Below are 25,987 nucleotides of genomic sequence, written 5' to 3'. Positions count from 1 at the left end.
TGATGGGTTAGGTAGGTTTTCGTTCAACAAACTTGCTATTCTGATTTGAATTGAGTTTTCCAAAAATTGACTAGAATTTGAGTCAGCTTTGAGTTTGAGTTTTCCAAAAATTGGGTGGCTTTGAGTTTTCCAAAAATTGACCATAGATGCCAAATTTAATTTGTGAAGTTTAATTTTAATTTTTAATTAAGTAAAGCAATTTTTTTTATCAAGCAATATAATTTTAATAATATTTTATTTTTATTTTTTACCAAATATATCTATATATAATTTTAAATATCTGCACATATTAAATTTATATAAATTTAAGACCTTAAATTAAATATTAATCAACTTTATCAAAAAACAATTCATTTAAAAAATAAACCACAGTGATTTAAACAAACTTATCTTATAATTAGTTATTTATTACTCAAATAAATTCATATATATATATATATTGTTAATTTAAAAACAAAAAATTATTTTCACTCAATTATAAAATCTATTATTTTTATATATTATTTATTCTAACAAATTTTACATAAATTATATTATTTATATCTGATATATTAAATTTAATCATTAATATATATTTATTTAATCCTCCCATACATAATATTTATATTAATATTCCATATCCATATAATGTATTGATACACAAATATTTAATACATAATTATATTATTTTTTGAAAATATTTAATATAATAGGTTAAATATAGATATTAATAATTTTTTAAATAATATTAGTGTAATTTAATTAATAGATAGAATGGTTTTTTTTAATCTAAATCACATAATACTGTTTAGTAAGTGTGGTTTAAGTGGTATGGATGAGTGGTATTATCTTCTCTACTTGGGTTCGGGTTTCACTGAAATAAACATATTTACTTCTTGAGAGTAATTTCTGCATGAAAGATAACTAGACATCGATGAGTAAAAATCTAAATCAGAAAATACAATTTCTAGTAAAATTATTATTTCTTATTATTTAAAATACATTTTTAAATACATAAATGATTTTAACACCGTGAAAAATCCAATACAAACTCAAACTTTACAAATTAAACCATTTAAATTTATAATCTTAAAAATTAACATATTATAATTTTTTTTTTTTTTTTTTTTTTTCCACTGGAAAAATCCGTAAACATTTCATTAATGATGAAAGGTTACATATGTAGATGTGTGCCGCATATGCCCAATTTGTCATTGGTATCTCTGTACATTTACCAAAAAAATAAATACATATATCTGCTGTTGCAAAATATTGCTGTATGGTCAGTATAGTTCAATGAGTTGATGCCTTATGGCATCCATCAGTTTACAAAAAATTACAATAATCGCAGTTCTGTGTACTGCTGCTGTCCTTCTACTAATTTGAGATCAGTTCTCATGCAGACCCACAGTAGGATATTGTGGGTCTATATATGGGCGATGGTAAAACTTTTTCTCCTGTTGTTCCAAAATCTCGGTTATCTCCCAATGTCCTTTCTCCATCAGCGTGGCCTCCTTGGAAAGTTTATCAGCATCCTGGTTGTGTTCCCTGTATATATGAGAAACGCAGATGTGATTAAAAGTTGTCTTGAACTGTAGCACTTCATCAAGTATGTTATTGAGTGTGTGAATGTGACATGTAGTGGTGTTGTTGAACCAATTAATAATGATCTGTGAATCTCCGTAGATGTTGATGCTGTTACATTGGTGGCTTAAAGCAAAATGAAGCAGATGTCGAAGAGATATTAGTTTAGCGAAATTGTTGGTCCCGGCCCCCAAACCAGCTTTGATGCGATAGGAGTGATTTCCAGATTTGTGCAGTATGAACCCACCCCCGCTACTTTGGGCATTTGCTGCCCCGTCAAAGTATGCCCAAGGAGTCCCCCTGTCAATGGCGGGGGGATGGGATGGAATGCGAGATTTTGGAGGAGGAGGATCAGGTAATTCATTATATGCACATATGATCCGGGCTTCAATAAGTGGCCATTGAATGGCCTTCTCTTCGAAAATCAGTTGGTTTCTAGCTTTCCAAATGGACCAATTTATGATAATGGGCAGATTTACAAATTTGGTGCCTTTATGTCTGTTCCCCCAATCGATCCATGCATTAACGAGGTCGATTCCTCTCCATTCACCCGCGAATTTCATATCCTGTTTTAAATTGATCCATAATTGAAGGACCGCGTTACAGCTCAGGAATAGATGCTCTGTGGATTCGCTGGCATTCTTGCACAGTACGCATCTCGTTGGTCCGAAATGGGCCCTTCGCATGAGGTGCTCACCCGTGGGTACTCTGTTTCTGAGAACGCACCAGGTGAACAACTTTGAGCGTGGGGAAGCAGATAGCTTCCATAAGTTGTGCCACCAGCGTTCAAGAACTTCGGGTTTTTTCTGCCATATGATGTGAACATAACCTTCTTTTGGTGTATACCTCCCACTATCCGCCAGGTGCCAAATGATTTCGTCCGGTCCCTCAGTTATTCTGACATGTGATTCCATCAGGGCCTCACAGAATTCACTCCAAGCATCGTGCCATCTCTGTGGGAGGTTGAGTTGTGCGGCATTTTTCCATGCCTGATGGAAAAGGTCTGTTTGTTCTTGGTCCGCGATTTGTGAGATGAATTTGGTTCCTTGGGCAGATAGATATAGCACCAGTTCTTGTGGGAGCCTGTGTCTCCCACCACATCCGCTCCATGGATCTAATCCAATGCGGACACTGCATCCATTCCTAATTCTCCATGCCATGTTATTCCTGATCAGTGGGAGAGAATGAAGGAGGGCTTTCCAGATTGAGGAAATGCCTGTCTTATTCCAAGCTGGGAGCCTCGCCCAATCCAGGATGTTGAGAGGCCAAATGTACTTATGATATGACATGTTAGTCCATAAGCTTTGCGAGGTGAGCAATGCCCATCCCATCTTGGCCGCCAACACACTAGCGAAGGAAGGTAGGTCCTTCAGACCCCAGCCTCCCCATTTCTTGGGCAGTGCAATCGCTTTCCATCCTATCCAGGCAAATGTGCATTTTTCTTTGTTACCAGCCCAGAGGTATCTGGAGCAGAGCTGTTTGAGTTTTGATAGGATGTTCCTGGGGATCCAGGCAAGGGCCATCCAAAAAACTGGGGTGGCTTCTAGAACAGATTTGATCAAGGTGAGTCTACCCGCTCTAGATAGATATCTGAAGCTCCAGCAAGTGATCCTTTTCTCCACTTTGGTAATCAGCCAGGTCCAATCCGCCACCATCTGTGTGGTGGGCTTTAGCCAGTAACCCAGATATTTTAGTCCCTTGTCCAGGGGCTGTGTGGTATAGGGGAATGCATATTATAAAAATACCTCGGTCAACATATTATAAAAAAATTATTTCCTTAATCAAAATTTATAATATTTTATAATTTAAAAAATAGATATTTATATTTTTATCTATATATATTAATATATATATTATTATTTAAAATAAATTTATTCAATTATAAGAGTAACATATAGAATTTTATGACTCTGTTTTCAATATTCTGGTCAGAATGAATACAAGAATATCTTTATTTTAGAGATACAAAATACCGAAATTTAATCAATCATTAAGAACTAACGGAATCTCCATATTCACATAACTATTTAAAAAATTATTGAAAAAAGTTAACAGCCCATTTCTTAATAAATCATATAATAATTCATATGAATACTATTTAAATTAAAGGGAAGATTCCATAGATTCTCTTTGTTGACCATTCCAGAACTTATAGAACCATAATGAACCCGGTTGCAATTCCAACGAAAAACTTCAATTTTGAGCCCATTGCCATCATACCTGCATCATTTTTTTTTTTTTAAATTTTTTTTTTTTTTATTTTATTATTATTATTATTATTTTTTTTTTTTTTTTTTTACAAATTTGACCAATTATGTTTGTTCTGATGAAATTTTTCAAAAATGTTCAATCAATCAATTTAATGTAATCTCTTTGGGTGGATATCAGTAAACACCAAGAGCACGAACATACATCTTATTTACTCTATTTAAAAAAACTGAGAAGTTATTTAGTTTAAAATAATAGAGATGTTGTAATGTTTAGTAAACATTTTGATTTGATCAAAATAAAATAAAAATAAAAACAAAATAATATAAAAAAACAAAACATAATAATTAATAATTATAATTTTTAATAAAACATTTTGACTCGATCCAATTACATAAAATTAAAAAAACATAAAATTAGTAAATATATTTATAACTATAATTAATAATATATAAAACTAAAAAACCATAAAATTAGTAATTATATTTATAACTATAATAATAATTAACCCAGTCTAGATCCATTTTAATTTTAGATCTACCAAATGCCAAGAGGATCAAATCTCTTGAGATGCAAAGCTCTTTTAGAATGAAAATATATTTGATCTCTCTCCTTGTTTGGTGAATTGTGAATTAAGATGGATCTAAATTTGTTTATAGAGTTCCAACATAGTTCTTATATATGAATATATATGAAACTTTTTGTGTGTTTTTTTGGTGTTTAGAGGGATTGACAACTGGCCAGTTCGTACTAGCTTGACTATGACGATTTTGACCGCTACCACTATAACTGCTAGGTGCAACATATACATGACACTTCATTTTCACAACCATTACCAATTGAACTGCCCCCAAGGTCTTATGAAAATATATTTTTACAATAAAACATTTTTTAAGCTTATATTCAATTTACTCATGGAGAAGAGTGAATTAATTTGTAAATAAATACCTTTTCATATTTTAAGAATTATACATTATTTTTCATCATTTTTATTAAAAAAGAAAGGTTTTTTAACAAGAATTATGGTTATTATAACAATATATTCATTAAAATTTCAACATGTCATTTGTCAAAATTGAACTTGGATAAAGTTTTTTCAAAATAGAATTTATTTTCATTGTAACAAGAGTTTCACTTGTAAATCAACCAACTTCTCTTTCTCTTCCGATGAGGGTCATGACTAGCCAACATGGATGCCTCGAGATTTTGCCCAATAATTGTTATACCTCACTAATTGCTTTGCTTGCAACACTAATAGCCTCTTTTGTGTATGTCAACCTTTGGCATAACTGACCTATTTTTATAAGTTTCTATTTACAAGATGTTCTAGTTAGAAGAAGCCTCAACAACCTTAACATTTTGAACTTGTGTTATTAGTTTGGTTTCTTTTTGGACATACCAATTTCAATTTTTTTAGTTTATATAATCTTAATTTGAAGTAACAACAACAACAAAAAAAATAAATTTAGATAAAAAAATAATAATAATCATTTCTCTTAACTACTTAAAATAATCCCAAATTTCTGATTATTATTTTTTCAATTATATATATTATAACTTTACTATAATACTTCATACCACCTAAACATTTTTCATAGTATATTACGACTATATTTATCTAACTAACTTTATTATAATACTTCAGACAACTTAAACATTTTCATAATACATTACATCTATATTTATCTTAACCCATTGATTGTGTGAACTCTTTAAGACTAATAATTTCACTGTGATCTTCCAAATGTGGGAATCAAATTTAGTGAGAAACAAATTTAATGACAATCGTTATGGAACTTTGACTATTCAAGTGTTGATTTTCTAGAGGCCACTGTAGGAAAGGAGTAAGCAATAATTCCATATCTCAATTAATCCTAGTGGCAAATTAGAAAAAGAAGTACTTTTCAATGTTGGTTAGTTTTCTTGAAATTGTTTTACGAAAGAAAAAAATTCCATATATCATTGAATATTTTTATGGAAATTATGTACATCAAAAAGTGTTAAGTGCCTCTTTGTTATGCCCTTTTTCTATTCCTTAAAGCAAAAGTGGTTGAGGTTGTTGAAAAAAATTAGTGGCCATATGATTATTGCCCCTACAAGAAATGAATGGTATGATTCTTGATCCATTTTGGTAAATTATCAAATGATATTATGGGTGAAAATGGGGCCACTTCTATGATTTTGTGGAAAGAATTATATGAAAAAATAAGATTGTTTTAGAGAATATATTTATGAAAATATTGAAAATTTATTTAAACCAATTTATTTCATTGGTGTAATTACAATTTTCACATATATATTTTTAATAATAAAATTATATATAAGAAATTAAACCTATCATTATATTTATAAATTAAATTAAATATCCTTTAACTAATTACTTTCTAATTAATATGAATTATGACCTCTAATTTTTTTATATGATTTTTTTTGTTAAAAAATATATATTTTAATTATCATACATATCTGGTTTTTTTTTGGAAAAAGACAAATTGATATTATTATATTTAAAAAAATAAATAAATTTATTAATATTTTATTTTAATATTAATATAATATATAATTTTCTTCCATTTCAATTTTATATATAATAAAAATAATTAATTATTAAATAATAAATTTAAAATTATAGATATTAAGTTATTTTAATATATCTTATTAAAATTGTGTGATAAAGTTTATTTTCTTTGTTATTTATTCAATAAAATTATAAATATCTTTTAAATATAATTAAAATAAATTATTTTAAATTTTATTAAATTATATACATATATTTTATTTAAAATTATGAAAATTTCAATTTATTTTAATAATATGATTTATCAACATCTTCATTTTAATTTAAAACCACTTTTATCTTTATGCAAAAATCTTGTACTTCCTACATCTTGGTTTCTTTGTACTTCCTATATCTTCGTTTCTTTGTATTTAGAAACCTTGTACTTCAATCTTAATCTTATGTTTTGAAACTCTTTGTTTTGTAATTTTGTTATATGTATTTATTTATTTTAAAGTGTTATATATATAAAGATTTTGTATAATAATTTTAAAATTTATTAAATTTTTTTGATTCACTTTATTTTAATTTTAGAAATTTATTAGATTTTTTAATTATAAATTTTATAATTAAAGAGAAATATTTGAAATATATATATATATATATAACAATAATTTTTTGTTGGTATGTATTAGATATTGAATATTTTTTTGAACTATATATTATTAGTATAATGGATACTTGAATTGTGTTTGTATTCTTTACCATGCGGTTGATTATGACAACTATCACTCTATCTTCTAAGCATATAAATTCAAAGTCTCACTACAAAGTTAATTAAAAATCAGAACCATCTATATTTGAAAAAATATCTTAATAATACACTTTATTACTAATTTAATTTACATCTACAAAATGTTTCAAAAAATATATCATTTTATAGGAAATATTTAGAGAAAATAGTAAACATTCTTCAATATTCTAGGTGGTGTGTATTTAGTGTATAGATTTATATTAATGGAAATTTGAGAGGTTTGGTCTTCTTATATTTAATTTTATATTTTCCCCTCTTAAAACATAAAAGATATTGCTATAATTAAGTAACATGTTTGTTTGTGAGGATATCATCTTATGAGGTTGATTATTAGGTGGGTGTTAAAAATTAAATAAATTAGGTTGAATCCATCTTAACTTGAGATCTACTAAGCCTTGAGAGGGATCAAATCTCTTGAGATCGCCCGTTAATTCCTCCTTTAAATAGTTATATTCCACATGACTCATAAACATGGAGCTCAAAAACCACTTGTAACTTGACCAAGTCAAATTCACTTTAACTACCAAACAAATTTTAATAAAAATAATAATAATAACTTAGAATTTTTATTTTTATTATTTTATTTTGAAGTTATTTTTATTTTAACATAGTTTTTTTCACCTAGTTAAAATGTTTACAAGGCATTACATTACAACCTCTAGCCTCTCTCGACACAATGTATAATTTGGAAGAAATTTTATTATATATTCTATTGTGGTTATTCTTTTGTTAAATTGAGCCTTCTGTGATCCATAACAGTTGTAAGAAGAGCTTCGGCGTAAATCACATATAGAAAGAGATCTTTGTCGACGCGTTTCGAGCCAGCAAGTGTGGCTCATCGTCAGGACAAGTGGTTATTCTTATTAGATATTTGGACATTATTATATTGGACATGCTAGTTATATTTTTTCTTTTTTCTTTTTTCTCTCATGATGGAAGAAATTGTGGAGCTTCAACATGATTTGGGGAGACACAATAACTTTGTAAAATATAACTTTGTAAAGCTAGAAGAGTTATCAATGGTAAATAAATAACAAACTAAAAAAATAAAGTACTTGGAATTTGCCTGATGGAAACCACACGATGTATGCAAAGTTTTAAATATTGTCTATGGCCAACTTGCTAGAAAACTAGAGTGGTCTTGCTTTCAAATTGAAAGAGTAATTAGAGTAGGTCATAAATTTATGGAAAAACATATTTATCACAAATATAAAACTAGAATCTTGATAACTAGAACCAAAGATAGAACACAAATACTATGCAAATGGGATTGTCGACACCTCTTATTCTTTGAGCTACCAGTTGCAATAGAGATGAGAACTCCCCCATGCTCCTCAGCTAACAAGGTACAATGAGTGACTAGAAGATATGATTGCTTCTCCAAATGAATTAGATGCTAGTGGAGCTCTAGGTGGTCTACGTCATGGGCTTGGAGGGTGCGAGCTACAAATATGCGACGTATGCCAATAAAAGCTCTAAAGTGTGATGAAACCTAGCTTCACAGGCTTTGCTAATGCCTAGGTTTTGAACATGATTATAAAACATGAACTCCACCTCCTCATTCGAGTAACAGTGTTGCTGCTGCTTGATCTCTTCAATGAGAATGCAAAAATGCTGCTTCATGTTAGGCGGACAAAAGTGGTGAAAAGTTTTGGTTGCATTTCTAACTGCTAGCTTCACTTTAGTTTGGTCAGTGGAGCTTTTCCACACTGCCCCAAGGGTGGAGCCGTTGCTAATGGGAACTACATAATTAACTAGAAATAGAAAATACACTTAGAACCAAAATGGTAGTTGCCCAAAGCTTTCAAAGAGATGATTGATAGGTAACCATCATAGAGACTCTTCAAATGATTCATTGGCTTGTGGTGGAAGAATAACTACACACCATTCATTTGCAGAGAATTGATTGAGCTTCTCTCTACCATCATGCTATCAAAATCCCAAACCGTCAACTAGGCAACATCCGTCTATAAGCGCTAAAACTCCACCAAGTCCCCTACCATCGAGATATCTCATGGCACTAAGTCCTCCATGCAGAAGAGCAATTGTAGTGCAACATGCAGATAGAGGAGCAATGACTAAATCTGTAGTGCAACATGCAGATCGAGGAGCAACGACTAAATCTTATTCCATACAGAAGGCCCTATGGAGTTAGCGTCCCCAGATATAAGGGGCATATAGTAATAATTTACTAAATTGTAAAAAAAAAAAAAAACTCTTCTTAACGGTTAATATTACATAACACTTAATTACAACTTAGCTTATTAATATCAACCATTGTAAATTTAGCAATACATTAAAAAAATAATTAAAGGTTTTAAGATTTAAGATCTTAATTAACTATTTTTTTAACAAAAACCCGTTTACCTATTATTAAAATCTAATTATTAAAAATTGTATTTTTAAATAAATTTAATATCATCTTATTTTTATTGCAATTAAATTTTATAATATTAATATTTAGTTTTTAAAATTTCATAAATTAAAAAAAAATCAATTTATCTTTTATTCTATGTAATTATAAATTTAATTTACAAATCACTAATTTATATTTAAATTTTTTAATAATAATTAAATAAATTTAAAAGTAGTTTATATCCCCACCATCCAAAATCTTATACACTACGTTTCATTTTTTTTCCATATGAGAAATATTCATAATAACTACTATAAAATTATAGGATGATTTTAAGCATAAATTAACATAAATTATAGGATGATTTTACGCATAAATTAACATATGAAAAATATTAATAAGGAAGCACTGTCCCTGTTACAAGATAGTTGGTAAACTATTACTATTTAAAAAAAAAAATCACAACTATTACTTTAACGCTAATATCCCATAAATGTCCTTCATAATTAGAAGCTCAGCAAAACATGTTGTCAGATTCATTCAAATCCGTAATGTATCCAACCCTCCCTTCTCATGCATGTGGGATGAGAGCGCGTTTTGCCCGTTACTGGACAGCCTAGCACATACTTGTTTTTCGTCTTCTTATTTTTCGGGATTCTCAATGAATCTTATAACAAGATATTCACCTCTCTTGACTTTTCATTCACACTGCTGCGAGAAGACACCCTTCGAACTCTCAATGCAAGACGACAATCCAATGGAAACCGTGCTTGCTTAGAATATGTCTCAGGTAAAGATAGCCCTCTGTAGGTAGTTTTGAAAATTAAAAACTGTTCATGCATTCCAGGTACTAGCTTTCTGTCACTGGATGTGGATATATAAAGATTGAGCTTGAGAATCTGTGGTGGAAAGATGGTACTTGATTGATAGAGAGTAATTTTTAAAATCTTATGTCTGGAATTTTTGTTAAAAGTCTTTGAGGGTGTCAGTCGAAGCTTGTGATACTTGTCTGGTGTTTTTTGGGCACTCTTGAACAGAGCTTTTAGATTCTGCATGCAAAGGCGGACAATTCATACATATCTGTAAGTGCGTATATTGTTTAGCATTTCCTGATCTTTGTTTTCAAAATGGGCTCTTCTCTGTTCTTAGCCACTTCATGTTGGGATGCTTGATATGAAGATGCATATTTCAAAATTTCTCATTCCAATGCATTCATAGCCCGCGAATTCGTGAGAAGAAACCTAACACATGTGCTATTTGCTATATAATTGAACTGAAATTCTAACTCTAGAAGCATTATTTATTTCTTCTAGCTTTAGACGATGCACTACAGGATCAATTTCTTTTTTGTGGATGGTAAATGGCCCTTTGTTAAGGAAGTGGGCTCTACTTTGGTTACCGAAGGTATAAGTGCTGCAACATGTCTTCAGGGGGTCATGAATCCAGGTCTGAACCACTTGATAACAACCCACTTGAGTAGCATCGTATTATGTTAGTATCAGGTACACATATTAGTTTCAGAGGTAACCAATGAAAATGTTCCCATCAGGCTAATTCATGAGATTTATGAAGATTTGCAGGCTGCTCTGAGCTGCATCCGGGTGTGTATTGTAAAAATTAAGATGTTCTTAATTCAAGTCTTTTGATTTTTAGATTAGGCGAAATTTTACAGCTGTTATTGTGGGATTCGATTCTTGATCGGGGAATTGCTTCCATACAGAAATCTACGGACAAGCTTACTTAGTTCCCCCATAGTCATTTCTTGGTTGGGTAGGGTATGCTCTTTCTTCAGGGAACGCTGAGGGGTTGCAGATCTCCCAATCCACGTTGAGAACGTTGCTTCCTCATAAGCATGGTGTTATGTTTGAGAGCCTTTGAGCTTTCCGAGCTCAAAATAAAGAAACCAGTCTATGTACTATGTACTATCAGTTCACCTTCGCAGGTCTTGAATCTGTCTCAAGTCTAAAGCCTGAACCAAGTCTTTTTCTGTCTGCATGAATCTCACTGAAAGGTTCTAACAATCTAAAGTAAAGCTTTCAAAATCTGAATTAATCAGATGATTTGGAGCTTCTGATTGGCCAAAATATAAGGTAAGCAAGCTGCATTTTTCGACAGAAATCAGCCCCTAACTGTAGCATTGTTAATAATATAGAGGTTTGTTTGGACTAGAAGGACTTTTTGGTTATTTTCAGTGGATTCTAACATTAAGTTACAGGGAACATCTGATGATTATAACCTAAAGTTAATTGTCTTCAATTGGGGAATTTGATTGAGAAGATGTGCTTTGGTGTGTGGGGGAAGAGTGTAAGATCTTTGTCGTCAGAGTTATGCTAAGTACACAGTACATTATCCTATTTTTTATGCGCTGCCTTTGAATTGATTCAGTCTGGTGGGTGTTTTCTTTTGCATCGGGATGGTGAAGCTGAGTCGGTGTGCTATCAAGGCTTTGTCTTGGCTGATTCCCTATATTTCGTTCTGCCTCCTTTGCATCTACTATAAAGCTTGACTGCAGCAAGGGTTGTGGCTTCCATGGAACCATCCACGATAGCCAACAGAACCACTCCATCAAACAATGGCTTGGCTCCTCCCCAAAAGGAAGGAGGCTCTTCGGTAAGGGAATACACAATGGAGGGCTGTAACTTGTACCTAGTAAATGCTTTTTTTTTTAATTACTTGTTTCTGAATACGATGAAACCTGCTATCCCATCCCTCTGCAGTGAAAAACCATTCTCTGTGTCACCGTGGTCAAGGTCGAAGAAGGTTATTATTGTGCACATGGACTGATATGCAGGTTTAACGAAATATGGCCAAAGTTGAGAGATCCCTAGGTGACTTGCATACAATTGAAATTTTTTCGTTTATACAAAAGATGTCACATTGCTGGACAAGGTGTTATGTTAGGGCACAACAATTTGTACTATACTAACTGTTAATATTTTAGCTAATTTTTATGTTCAAGGTGATTCTTTCTTTCTATATTGTAAAACTTGAAAGTAAGGATGCTTCTTACGGCTTCAATCATGTTGGTCGTCTATGATCCTATTTTTCATCTTTTGCATGAAAATTATTTTTTAACTTGTAATGCTATAAAAGATGTAACAAAATTTGAGAAAAATGACATGTCACAAAAAAACTATCTATAAAAATTCAAAATCTCTCTGTTATCTGTTCAAACTTGGTATCAAGAATAAAGAATGAAACATATACAAGGCTGAAGAAGTTTCACATTATAACGATAGCGATGGGTAGTTGGAAAAATCACAAGTTCTCCTCATTTGTTGAAAGTACATTATATTTCATTTTGTTTAAATGGAACGGTTACTATTTTAAAAGTGACAACAGCTTGGAGCCTTTTGTTGAGGTACAAATCTGGTCATTTGAAGTCTGGTGTCACGGAGTACACCCAAATACTTGAACTGGGTACAGATTAGCATTACAAACCAGATGTTCCTGCTCAAAAGTTTGCAGGTGTACTGCCCAACATTGTAAAATCCAAAGAGTTAAGGTTCTAGGTAGATGCTTGCTACGGATTTTGGTGCTCTTGGAGTGGTTGAAATGGTGTCTTCTTGCAGTGATGAAGGTCCATTTACTGCAGCCCAAACAGGCAGAGGGCCAAGAAGGCCAAGGCAAGCCTATCGGATCTATATTTAATGAATGGAAATCTGCACTAAACCCAGAGTAACAGAACATGAGTACAATCTCATTGAAACTGAAATCCAAAACTGGTAGTGCATCAATTAGTTCATTTAGGGCAACACCCTCTTCCCGGGAGAATCCTCTGATACTTGGAGCAAGAGACTCATCAAGGTTGCCTATCTGTTGCTGAGAGGATCTTTGTGTAACAACCTTCTCAATGCTAGAGCAACTCTCCTCCATCATGGCGTCTTGCCATACCTGCTCAACTGGATCTACAAATAGCATGTCAAGGCCACCTTCTGACTCTGCTGTTGCCAAAACTTCACTAGAGCCATGGCTGTTCTCTGTGATGGTGATTTGATCACCATCAAATTCAGCCAAACACTGTAAATATGTCATGCAAGACACTAAAAGTAGACTCTTCATTAAATCGGGAACTTACAAGATAGAATCTAATTCAATAACATCGCTTGAAAGCATTTCGAAAGATATGGAGCCCAATCCTTTCTTAGGATACATGGCACCACACCCAACTCCATACGTCTTGAAGCTCCATTTTCCACATACCATCCAACCCTTTAAACTATGTACGTAGAAAGACTAGACACCATGGCAAAGTGGGTATCTAGCTTGGTAATCAGATTAATTGGAAACATCTAGACTCCTTGCAAACTATTGTTGCGTTCCCTTTCCTTTCTTCTTCTTAGACATTAAGAGGCACAGTTACTGTGTTTGTTGCACCTGAAGCACTTGATATGACTCAAGTCTTTTTGATTGTTATCAAAACTGAACTAGTTTTGCAAAAAGCTGGTTGGTTCGATTGGTTCTTCGGTAGTACTGGTCCAAATCAAGCCCTCAAATTGAAAATGGATGGTTTGGTATGGAGTTGGCCTTATTTACCTAAATCAACTAGTTCCATATTACACCGTACAACGAGTGCATGGGGCCACAATGCCCCAACTCCCCTAGCACCCCCCTCCCCTCCCCTTAAAGAAAAAAAAAATGTATTTTCATTACCACACTCATTGATACCATGGGTTATATCAGTGGAATTTGCAGGAAATGGACTTTTAGAATTTACAAAAAAGAGGAGGGCTCTGCCTTCAACCTGCAACCATCCTTGGAAGTTGAAACCCCCCATAATATCATTTTTGTCTATCTATTTTGGCTTAGACATGGATTGCATTTGATGTTATTTTGGTTATATGCACACTTGCTATATGCATGAGAAAGCTTAGCATATTTGCATCCAATGGTTTTGGATTCACATCTATGTGTCCGTTTCTATATATATGATGTATTTTTTGGTCAACCAGTTTATGTTTTCTGTTTTATTGGTTATAGTCCAGTTTTGGTTTTTGGGATCAACTGGTTCAACTAATGTCTGGTTCTTGGTATCGAGTCCCACAATTGTATTATGCTAGTAAGAGCATTTGGAGAACACAAAACAAAAACCTCAGACAGTTCCAATAAGCACAAAGGTCATCCAATGACATTGAGAAAATGGATCCTATCCGTTGTCAATGGTAGATGAAACCATCCAAGATGCTCGTGCATGAACTGACCCTCCCTTCCTCGTTTGTAGTATATCAATATTCGCCTTTCCAATAGACACGGCCCAATGACCTAAAACAACAGGCAAGAACTTTGACTTCTTAATCAGAATACTAGGTTTCCGTTTGATAGTGAAGTTAATCTTGTGAAAAATTGCATGCTTTCCATCCCCTAAGGTGGCTCACAAATTATACAAGATGACTTCATGGGTACACTTCAATGATTTCCTTCTCAAGGACGACAAAGTTCTCTCTGAAGGCATCTAGTAGGATTCCTGCACCAACAAGGAGACTTTTGTAGGCTTTGGCATCACTGAATTGTAGGTAGCAGGTCCATATTGGAAGAAGAATGAATTGGAGTCCACCCTTTATTTGCCTCTTGAGTTCTAGTTTTACAGGTCATTTTAGTTTCCAACTTTCCCTTCCTTTTTCCTACCATAGTCCCAACCACCCTTTCCATTCTTGTCACAAAACCATCATAAGAACTCATTGGCTGCTCACTCCTTTCTTTTTAGGTGGTAACACTTTGTGGGCTATCTATTAACTCCACCTTCTTCAGCGGGAAATCTTCAATCAAATGGCTAGGAAAGAACCAAGTGAAACAAACATTACAAAGATTTAGATAAATCTCTTGAACATGTGCCCACCATGGCAATTCTAGACAAATTTCGTAGGGTAGATTTCAGGTGAGATTGTTTCAACACATATTGAAGCATTTGGTCTCATTTATATTGTGTTGTCACTAATCAACAATCATCTAAAAAGTTTCACATATTTATCAATGCATGCACAATATTGTTCTTAGGTAAGAAGTCACCCTGCCAGAATTGGACATAAGTTATGGTTCTTGCAATCATCCAAGTCCTATGATATTGCACAATCTAGAATGAGAATTATGCAACATTGAGGTCCAATATTTATGGTATAGTATGAAAAGAAATGATCCTTGTTACCCACCAAAATGAGTAACCCCTAGGAGAAAACTTTTCTCCTATTCCAGATAGACAACTGGCCAACCAGCAGCCCATGACAGCCACCACTATCTGATGACGTGCCATTATATCTCTGCCATCAACATCATCCATGTGCTTCCCACCCATTTGATAAGAGCACATGGATGAAGGTGGGCTTCCGATCAAAAGGTACTTTAATCATTTTGCTTATGGATCAATGAAGCACGACCCTTATAAGACGCTTCAAGACCTGCGGTTCTTGACAAGCATATGCCGAAATGGGTCTGAAGCATAAAACCCGTGCATAAGACCCTTACCTGTGTTGACGTGTGGACTTGCATAAGACTCGTATTGGACTTGCACGGACCTGTATCAAACCCATTCCTGGATTCGGTGCAGACTTCCTTCAACAAATTTCAAATTTTTTTCCTTTTTTTTTTTGAGATTTGGTGGAGGGAAAGGGAAAATGGAGGGAAGGAAATGCTTTATAAGCACCTCCCTCCCTTTAATTTCTCATTCATTTGCCATTTGACTCATTTCTAATTCTCAATAACTGAGTGTTGAGTCTTAACTGAAGGAGCCGAGTGACTCCACAACAAAAAGAGAAATAGGTTAGAGCATAAGAGGTTGCAGAAGTTGGTTTTCATCTGCTACAGCCTTCCAATGCTCACAAAACAATTGCAACCAAAGGATCAAGATCCAATTTTATTTGATAGTATTGATTTAAAGTCTGATTGGGTTGTGGAGGAGGAGCCCCCTTATTTGAGTTGGCTTGATGAAGAGACTGAGGGGTTTTAACTTTTACATCTCAAATGGAAACTCCAAATACACTTGCCTCATAGTTGCTTCAACCTTCCGATGTTGGCATTAGCTCCTCGAGGGCTTATTCTAGGCGTAGTCCTGCATGAGACTCAAGATTGTTATGAGACTATGACTTATCATTTATGACATATGTATTGGAATTTTGAACTTGCTGCCATTTTTTATTTTGATTATGAAATCATGATTATGTTTCTTATTCACTATTTAATTTTTTTGCTTACAAAAATCGAATATGTTATGTTGTACTATCATAGCTATGAGATGATGTTATGAATTATTACATATATTGTGGTTTTATAACTTATAAGGATTGGAAATGTCATTAGTTTCTTTTGTGCTTAAAATTTACCATATTTTAAGTTCTTTTGTATTTTGCGTCTTATACGAGTCTTATATGGGTCGCTAAGTCAAAAGCCAAACGAGTCTTATACGTGTATGAGTCGTGCAACATCAATATGGATGATGGGGTGACCTGGAAGGAGGGGTTTTGACCATAGTCTTGTTCTCTCACCTTAAATGGGCGGTTAATCTTCAATTTCGATTCTAGTTCAATTGGACCTCCCCTAATGGCGCAAAGGGTATAGGAGGGGCACTACTTGGAAAGCCCTGATTGAGATAGCATAGTTCCATCTATCCCTATATCATACTTAACACTTTCCATCATAAATTATAGGTCCTTATCCCACATTGTTAAATTTTAGGTATGTTCTATGCTTAGAGCAATTTATTTCAATTTTCACAGTTAGCTCAATTTCTTTTCTAGACTAGCAATCACATCAGCATTAAAGTAAACTGCAGATAGAACATAAACATAAATCGCAGAAGACAAGCCAAGACAAGAGGACACAAGATGTGGCGCTAGCCAGGGACAAACCCTAATGTGGGGAAACCCTTGATCAATTCTTCTTATATGTTCTTCATTAGTTCAGCAGAGAGAGATAGAGAATACATTTACAACAGAAGTCAACACTTCGACTTATATAGATAAGAGCATAGATCATCTCTAAGAAGATGATACATGAGATCACTTGAAGACATGTTGCTTCAACTGATTCTCCAAGGTGACTCCTTCACCTATCGTTGTGCTGCATTTCGTCATCATGTTGCACCTCACCGTGCTGCACCATGCTACACCCATCATCACTATGCTGCATCTCATCACGCTTCATTAATCATGATTATACCCATCACTGTACTGCATTATGTGCCATTGCTACACCATGTTGCCGTACTGACCTATGCTTTGGTTGCACCTTGCTTGCTTGTTGTCCGTAGCATGCTAGTTGTCCTTAGCATGTTTGCTGTTGCATGCTAGTTGTAACATTGCATGCTTGGTGTATTTGCTGCTAAGTACCATACAACTGTCCCAATGTTAGTTAGTTGTCCCTTGCATGTGCTCTCCTTCAGAGACAAATGCTTTGGCTGTTCCGGCAGTTCCCGGTAGTTTCGGCAGTTCCTGGCAGTTCCAACAGTTCCAACAATTTCGGCTGTTCCGGCAGTTCTGGTTGTTTCGACAATTCTAGCTGTTCCCGGCAGTTCCGGCAGCTCTAGCAATTCTGGCTATTCCCGACAGTTTCTGCTATTCTTGATAGTTCCGGCAGTTTCGGCTTTTCCGACAGTTTCAGTTATTCCTGGTAGATCCGGCTTTTCTCGGCAGTTTCAACTATTCCCGACAGTTCTGGCTTTTGCCCTCTGGATTAGGGCAATGTTATCCCTTAGGATCCCTCCTACTAAAACCCAAAGACAAGTAGAGAGGAAGAGATTCCAAGTGTGTTGAAATGACTTGAAGGCCACCTCTATTTATACTAAAACGTTGAGCACAAGTGGGGTTTATTTGGTTGTTGGCTGACCTTGACGAATTGTCCCATAACACAAATAAATTCATATCTCCATGAATACTTATCGGAATCGGATGATCTTTAGATCAATCCTCCACCTCTGGATGAGAGGGATCCAAGAAAAATATCAGCTTCCATTAATAAGATGACCCATATGGAGTTTGGCCCTAGTTGCCAATTTTAACACTCCCTCTCAACTAGGGAGAACTCCATTCGCTGATCCATATGTCCGACTGTACTATCTCTGCCATTAGTGCCCTGCTCTGCTATGCTCTGCTGAGCTCTACTTAGCTCTGCTGAACCATGAAGAAGAAGAATTGATCGAGAATGTCTCATACCATTCTCTACTGACCCAAAGTTAGTTCATCTGAAGAGAGTGTGTCACATCACTCTTATTGGCCCGAAGTCAGTTTTATTGATCCCAGATAAATATGACAAGAGAGTGTCTCAAACCAGTCACACTGATCCCAGATCGGTTTCATTGATCTCAGATCAATGGAGGTCATCCTAACATAGGGAGTATGGTAGATACATTGATGCGTCCATCGATAGTACTACTATGGTCCCTAACCCCATTTCCTTGCTCATTGATCAGATGAGAGGTACTTCCCATGAGTCCCAGACTGCATGGGTAGGATGCCTCGACAGAAGAACTAATCATCTTGTCCACAGGAGAACGAATCATCCTGCCCCAAAGTTGCCATGGGAGAACTAATCATCCCGGCCCACAGGAGAACTAATCATCCTGTTTCACAGTTGCCACGGGAGAACTAATCATCCCGGCCCACAAGAGAACTAATCATCTTGTTTCATAGTTGCCACGGGAGATCTAATCATCCTGACGCACAGGAGAACTAGTCATCCTGTTCCATAGTTGCCACTGGAGAACTAATCATCTCTGCCCACAGGAGAACTAATCATCCTGTTCCACAGTCGCCACGGGGTATCATAGGGGAAGGTTGAACTTGTCATCCTTTACATAACGCACCACTAGGGGAGGGTGAGTCACCCCGTGGTCGTATGTTGCTCCAGTAAGTACCCCAAGCCCCCCACAGCTCCCAAAGCTCAATGCATGCAAAATGCAGGACCCTTATAAGGTCTCTCAACAACTCCAAGTCGTTCGGGAAAGTCACAGATTTGACTTTTCCTCGGGGCTTTGACAAAATGTCTGCGACCTATACATCAGCCTCAATGCGATGGAGCCTCCTCGCTCATCGACTTACCATATCCCAGATAAGGCAGTATCTGATGTCTATCTGCTGGAGCAATCATCGAATACGGGATTCCTCAATAATCAAATCCCCCCTCTGGTTGTCACAGAGAATCACAGTGGTATTCATCATGTGTACAAACAACTCACTTAAGAGCTTCTGCAACCATGCAGCTTCACACGAGATCATACTTGTAGCTATGTATTCAGTGTCGGCGGTGCTTATAGCAACCGACTTCTGCTTCCTGCTCATCCATGATATCGAAGCAGAATCCAAAGAGAACCAGCACTGAGAAGTGATCTAGTGATCCTCCACACTGCCTGCCCAGTCAACATTCGAATAATCGTGCAGTTTCATATTTCCGGCAGTGTATCTCAATCAAGATTGTGCCTCGAAGATATCTTAGAAGATTCTTGGCACCAATCCAGTGAGGCTCAACCAAATATGAGCTCACCATGCTAACTGCAAAACATATATATGGATGGAAGTTCACCAAGAACATCAATGCGAATGAGTTTATGAAACTTAGAGGCATTTCCCAAATCCGGTTCGACATCACTACCATATAACTTCTGAAAGTTAATATCCTCGAGGTAGTCACAGGCTTGCAGTTTATCATTCCACATCCGAAATCCAACTCCCTCTTACTTCTGCAAATGAGAGGGTCTGCACCTGTCAGAAATAGGTCGTCCTCATAAGGTGCTGGTATGAGAGGTCTATCATCCACAACCTTCAAACAATGGTTTGGATCGGCTTCACTCTTAGTGAATCTCAGCTTCATCTGACAACTATCAATCCTCTCATACTATGCCCGGGGAGTTTTTCTTCAAGCCATAGAGGGCTTTCTTCCACCTGCATACGTGAAATTCCTGATCATCAATCTCAAACCCCTCGGGTTGTTCTGAACCTGTGGACCTGCTACATGAGGGGAATGGCCCCCTTGTAAGATTTTCCTTCGGTACATCTCAGACATGTACTTTCATGCTTTTTTTTTAATTCAGGCATCCCTGTCACCATCTGACTCATAGACCTCCGGTGCTGTGTCAATGGACATGGTCCCTAGTGGACTTCCTGCAGCTTGATACAACCCTGAACTCAAAAACATCTTTGAAAATTCTATTTTCAAACATGTACCTTTCCATCGATGAGTGCCACCCTGTAACCTTTGACTTCCATTGCCGAAATGGACACCAGGTTCTTCTTGCAATCAGGTACATAAAAGAGATTCTGTAAATGAATTGAGTTACCCTCATTCAATTGAGGGGCAACATTCCCTACACCCTTTTCGGGATAGGTGGCATCGATTCCAAGTATAATCCCAAGATTGTTTCCATCTCTACCAAATTAGAGAGTGCACCCTTCTATTCGATGAAGTGCCTTGAAGCACTACAATCAATAAGCCAGATTCCCAAAGAATCTGAGGTTCCTTGCTCTCTTTGAAGAGTTTGCCATTTCCTTGATGACCTGCATTACCTGTCATTCCTTTGATCATTGAAGATGTCCCTGGAATGATTGTTATCTTCATCAAGAGGTGTGTCTCTGCCATTAGGACACTCCTTTGCATAATGGCCGAACTTATTGCAACCAAGGCATCTGCCTTTCCTTCCACCCTTAGATATGGACTTCCCAGTGAAGTGATCTTTAGGTAGGCCATCAGAAACTTCCGCTGCGCCATTCTGATAATATTCTCTGCTTCGACTTGACCCTCGGTGAATTTGAAGAGGGATGAGGAATCCACTGATCCTTTTGTCCTTTCCCAACTGTCTTCGGTGATTGCTCTTTCACTCTTGCTTGGGCATTGTCTTCACCTCAGCTTTGATACCATGTTAAATTTTAGGTATGTTCTATGGTTAGAGCAATTTATTTCAATTTTCACAATTAGCTCAATTTCTTTTCTAGATTAGCAGTCACATCAGCATTAAAGTAAACTGCAGATAGAACATAAACATAAATCGTAGAAGACAAGCGAAGACAAGAGGACACAAGATGTGGCGCTAGCCAGGGACAAACCCCAATGTGGGGAAACCCTTGATCAATTCTTCTTATATGTTCTTCAATAGTTCAGCAGAGAGAGAGAGATAGTATGTTTACAACAGAATTCAACACTTTGACTTATATAGATAAGAGCATAGATCATCTCTAAGAAGATGATACATGAGATCAGTTGAAGACATGTTGCTTCAACTGGTTCTCCAAGGTGACTCCTTCACCTACCGTTGTGCTGCATTTCATCATCATGTTGCACCTCACCGCGCTGCACCCATCATCACTATGCTGCATCTCATCACGCTTTCTTACTCATGACTGTACCCATCACTGTACTGCATTATGTGCCATTGCTACACCATGTTGCTGTACTGACCTATGCTCTGGCTGCACCTTGCTTGTTGTCCCTAGCATGCTTGTTGTCTTTAGCATGCTTGTTGTTGCATGCTAGCTGTCCCTTGCATGCTAGCTATACCATTGCATGCTTGGTGTATTTGCTGCTAAGTACCATACAACTGTCCCAATGTTAGTTAGTTGTCCCTTGCATGCTGCTCTCCTTTAGAGACAAATGCTTTGGCTGTTCCAGCAGTTCCCGGTAGTTCCGGCTGTTCCTGCAGTTCCAACAATTTCAGCTGTTTCGACAGTTTCGACAATTCTAGTTGTTCCCAACAGTTCCAACTGTTCCCGACAGTTCTGACAATTCCAACAATTTCGGCTATTCCCGGCAGTTCCGAATTTTCCTGGCAGTTTCGGTTATTCCTGGCAGTTATGGCTTTTTCTGGCAGTTCCGGCTATTCCTGGTAATTCGGCAGTTCCGGCTTCTGCCCTCTAGACTAGGGCAGCGCTATCCCTTAGGATCTCTCCTCCTACTAAAACCCAAAGACAAGTAGAGAGGAAGAGATCCCAAGTGTGTTGAAATGACTTGAAGGCCACCTCTATTTATACTAAAACGTTGAGCACAAGTGGGGTTTATTTGGTTGTTGGCCGACCTTGACGAATTGTCCCATAACACAAATAAATTCATATCTCCATGAATACTTATCGAAATCGATCTTTAGATCAATCCTACACCTTTGGATGAGAGGGATCCAAGAAAAATATCAGCTTCCATTAATAAGATGATGCACATGGAGTTTGGCCTGAGTTGCCAATTTTAACACACATCCATTCTTCTGGTCCAACTAACCATTGGTTCTTTGGAATTTGGCACCCATACATCCTCATACCTGTGTAGGGTCGGGAAACTTTGCCCTGGGAGGTCAATGCAACTAAAAGAAAAGGAAAAAGCATATCATGGCCACAACTAAATCAAAATAAAGAATATCATGATGCAAAAGATGGCCAGGGACATACAAATTAACATGTGGGTAAAAGCCTAGCATGAGCTCTACCTCACTCATATGGCCATCACCTGGTTCCTGAGCACATGTTGGTCCATTACATCTTAAAAAGGAACCCTTCCATGTCCCAACCATAGTTTTAAAAACCGGAATCACTGACCGGAATGGTCCACCTAATAAACCAAGTTCTAGTCCATCTAATAAACTGGGTTTCTAACAAGTATCGGTCAAATTGGGACTGGTTAGATCTCAATGAATTGGTTTTTAAAAAAATACATGAAATAATTATTTTTTAATGAAAAAGCTATCTTTAAGACTTAAAACAATGAATTCAAACCAATAGAGACAAAATATGCAAAGTTTGCTCATCTATATACCATGTAAAGGCAAATATATCAAAATGGCACCAAATGCAATACATATCATCAACAAAATACATAAGCAATGAGAATCTAAATGGTCTGTAAAGTCCAGAAACAATGCTACAAGCTATGATAACATTGGCCTAGTAGAATATTACAAGTCTATTGGTACATATTAGTGATCAACATGATCATTCCTCATCATGATCAAATTCATCACCACCACTAGACATAGGATCATCAACAGGAGCTGCATAAACATCATCTCGATCAAAGTCTTAGGATGCCTCAACTGTCGAAGAAAGTGTAGCTAGGTTCGGTCTTTATAATGACATAAGTCAATGATGTAAATAATATCTAGCAAAATATTGTGTAAACTTGAATCATGGGTTTCATGATCAAAATGTATTTATCTTTGTAGCTCTCATTATGAGCTCTAGGTGATAGGCTGTGTCATTAATGTTTACACTTGAAATGTACAAGTATGACTCCAATATCAAGGTTAGAATCATGTGGCAAAAACTCCTTCAAAGATAAGATCAAAAGAGCTACTAAATGATCCCTCCAAACGAATGCAAAAGAAATAATATATTTTTGGCATATATATTATATTTATAATAGATGACCATGTTGGCTTCAAGTTGGCTAAGGAATAGGTCACGTCGGCTTGATAAGAAGGCCTCATACACTATAAATAGGCCTCCCCTCATACCAATTCAGAGACAAAACTTGACTTGGGTTCGTCTCCTATATCACGAAGTCTATTGGGTCTCATTCCAAGCGAAGAACTCTGTCCAAGAGAGTGAGGAAACGCAGCCACAGTAGAAGTCTGTTCATGACCGCAGAGAAGCCTTTCCATAGCCATAGAATTCTGGCACACGTGCAAAGTTAGGGCATCATTCAATTTGCCCTCATCACCAAGGAAACATTTTGGTTTTGGGTCTATTTTGAAGGCAGATTTATGCAAGGAAGTCTGGCTGGTAAAGCGAAGGCTTGGGAGGGCTAGGAGAGCCCCAAACCCTCCATACGTGCGAAGGTGCTGTGCATAACTAGGACTGAGTTGTAGTCCATGAAGTCCTCATGATTAGGGCTAATGTGAAGTCTAAAGAATTCGGTTGGATGCCAAGAAGAAGGCTACTAGCCTAGCGAAGGAAGGAGAAGACTTCTAGGCCAAGAGATCACTCACACGTGAAGACAGGTATCAGTTTCAGACCTATTTCAAGCAGTCATCTCAAAAGGACAAATCATCTTGGTTAAGGGCAGTGTTAAAGAAGATCCACTAGGCTAGTGGACTATCTTGAGTAAGGGAAATCTTGGAGGAGGAAGAGAAGGGAGAAGGTAGCCAGATCATCCATGTGTAGTAGCAGATCTGATCCGTATTGCAGCAAGTGAAGAGGACAACAGTAAGAAGGGATTCTAGCCTTGATCTTGGAGTCACTTGGTCTCAAGGGTCTTTGTATTGGTCTTGGAAATTTTGTCAAGAGAAGAAACTATAAGAAGAATTACCGTGGGTTTTCCTCTCAGGTTTGGAGAGGTTTTTCCCTGGCTGCTGCCTATATCTTGTGTAGAAATTTCTCATTTCCCACCCCGGTTTTCAGTTTCTCTTTATTTCTCCCATATAGTTAAATGCCCTTTCCCATAACCATACATTTAACAAGCTGGAAAAAATAAATTTGCTGAAAACACAAATTCTGGAAATTTTACAGAATGCTGGAAATTGCAGAAATAAAAATCAACAGTAATAAACAACCATTAAAACACATTTAAACACTGAGATTTTTGGTTAATGTGACCCTAGAAAAACCCTTTACAACTCTTGGGGAAAACCAGTTTGAGAGCTCTTCTTTATTTCTGGAAAATGCCTTTTTACAGTAAGAGAAATATTCAGCAAAAATCAGCAAGCAAACTTTTACAACTTATCTCAGCCTTGCTGAAACTTCGCCCTACTGAAACTCCGCTGTATAGACTTGTTGAAACTCCGCCCTACTGAAACTCCGCTACTGGAACTCCGCTTTGCTGAAACTCCGCAGCTCACTGTCCAGAAATCTCCCTTGCTCTCTTGCTCTCCTTCTCTCAATCTGCTCATGAAAGAATGAATGACCTTTTCCTCCTTTTCCTCCTTTAATCTAACCCCAAGTGACTTTTGGGTGATCCCTAAATCCAATGGCTGAAATAGATTGAGATCTAAGGCTGAGATTAAATGTTCATTTAAATCTCACTTTTTATTTTTTAATTCACCCCACTTTAATAAAGACCCACTTAGTCATTTATTTCCAAAGTCACTTTTCCTTTCTAATTTTTCATTGACTTTATAAAAGTCACTTTAAAATTAGACTTAGTAACTTTATCACTTAAAGTCACTTTTAAATTAGATTTAACTTTATAAAATTATAAAGTCACTTTAGGAGAAAAATTAAATTCTTTTGGACACTTTTCCCTAGGCCAAAGATCAAAGCCTAAGGGAACCACTTGTCCTCCGGTACCAAATTTCAACATCTTGTGTTATTGTTCTTTTGTTTATTATGCATGGTCGCTGGTTGATGAAGTTAATAATCACTAACATATAAAAGTTCATGGTTTTGAATTATTTAAAGCTTGAAATTACTTCACAAGCAATTATCATAATAGAGAAACCATTAACATCTCAAGCCCTTAGATTTCTCAACATGGTATCAGAGGATTGGTAGTAGATCAAGAAAGGGCTGATAATAGATATAGAACATTTAGGAAGAGGTAACGCAACTGAAGTTGAAGGCAAAGCAAGATTTAGAATTCAGATCCACATTCTGAAACTCCAAGATCTATCAAAGTGAGGGATCTATAATCCTCTTACTTCAGTTAAACAACA

The 25,987-nt window shown here is 35.9% G+C and overlaps 1 protein-coding gene across 6 annotated transcripts in view; it reads left to right on the top strand.

The window, feature by feature from the left end:
* Positions 1-25,987, top strand: part of LOC149148967 (protein NRT1/ PTR FAMILY 8.1-like) — an 88,787-nt gene that overhangs the window by 29,075 nt on the left and 33,725 nt on the right. Inside the window, exons 1-2 of one of the 6 annotated variants that reach the window (XM_089438233.1) lie at positions 9,981-10,228; positions 11,861-12,048. The exons of 1 other annotated variant lie outside the window; for it this stretch is intronic. In XM_089438233.1, the coding sequence (XP_089294359.1) occupies positions 11,968-12,048 (81 nt within the window). In that variant the 5' untranslated portion in view covers positions 9,981-10,228; positions 11,861-11,967. 4 more of the 6 variants (XM_089438238.1, XM_089438237.1, XM_089438234.1 and 1 more) reach the window with 4 other exon arrangements.

This window comes from Pinus tabuliformis, chromosome 9 (genome assembly GCF_031772625.1).
Source record: "Pinus tabuliformis cultivar Carrire ecotype Pingquan chromosome 9, CPIR1, whole genome shotgun sequence".
Lineage (NCBI taxonomy): Eukaryota > Viridiplantae > Streptophyta > Pinopsida > Pinales > Pinaceae > Pinus > Pinus tabuliformis.
This window is presented reverse-complemented; position numbering and strand designations above follow the sequence as displayed.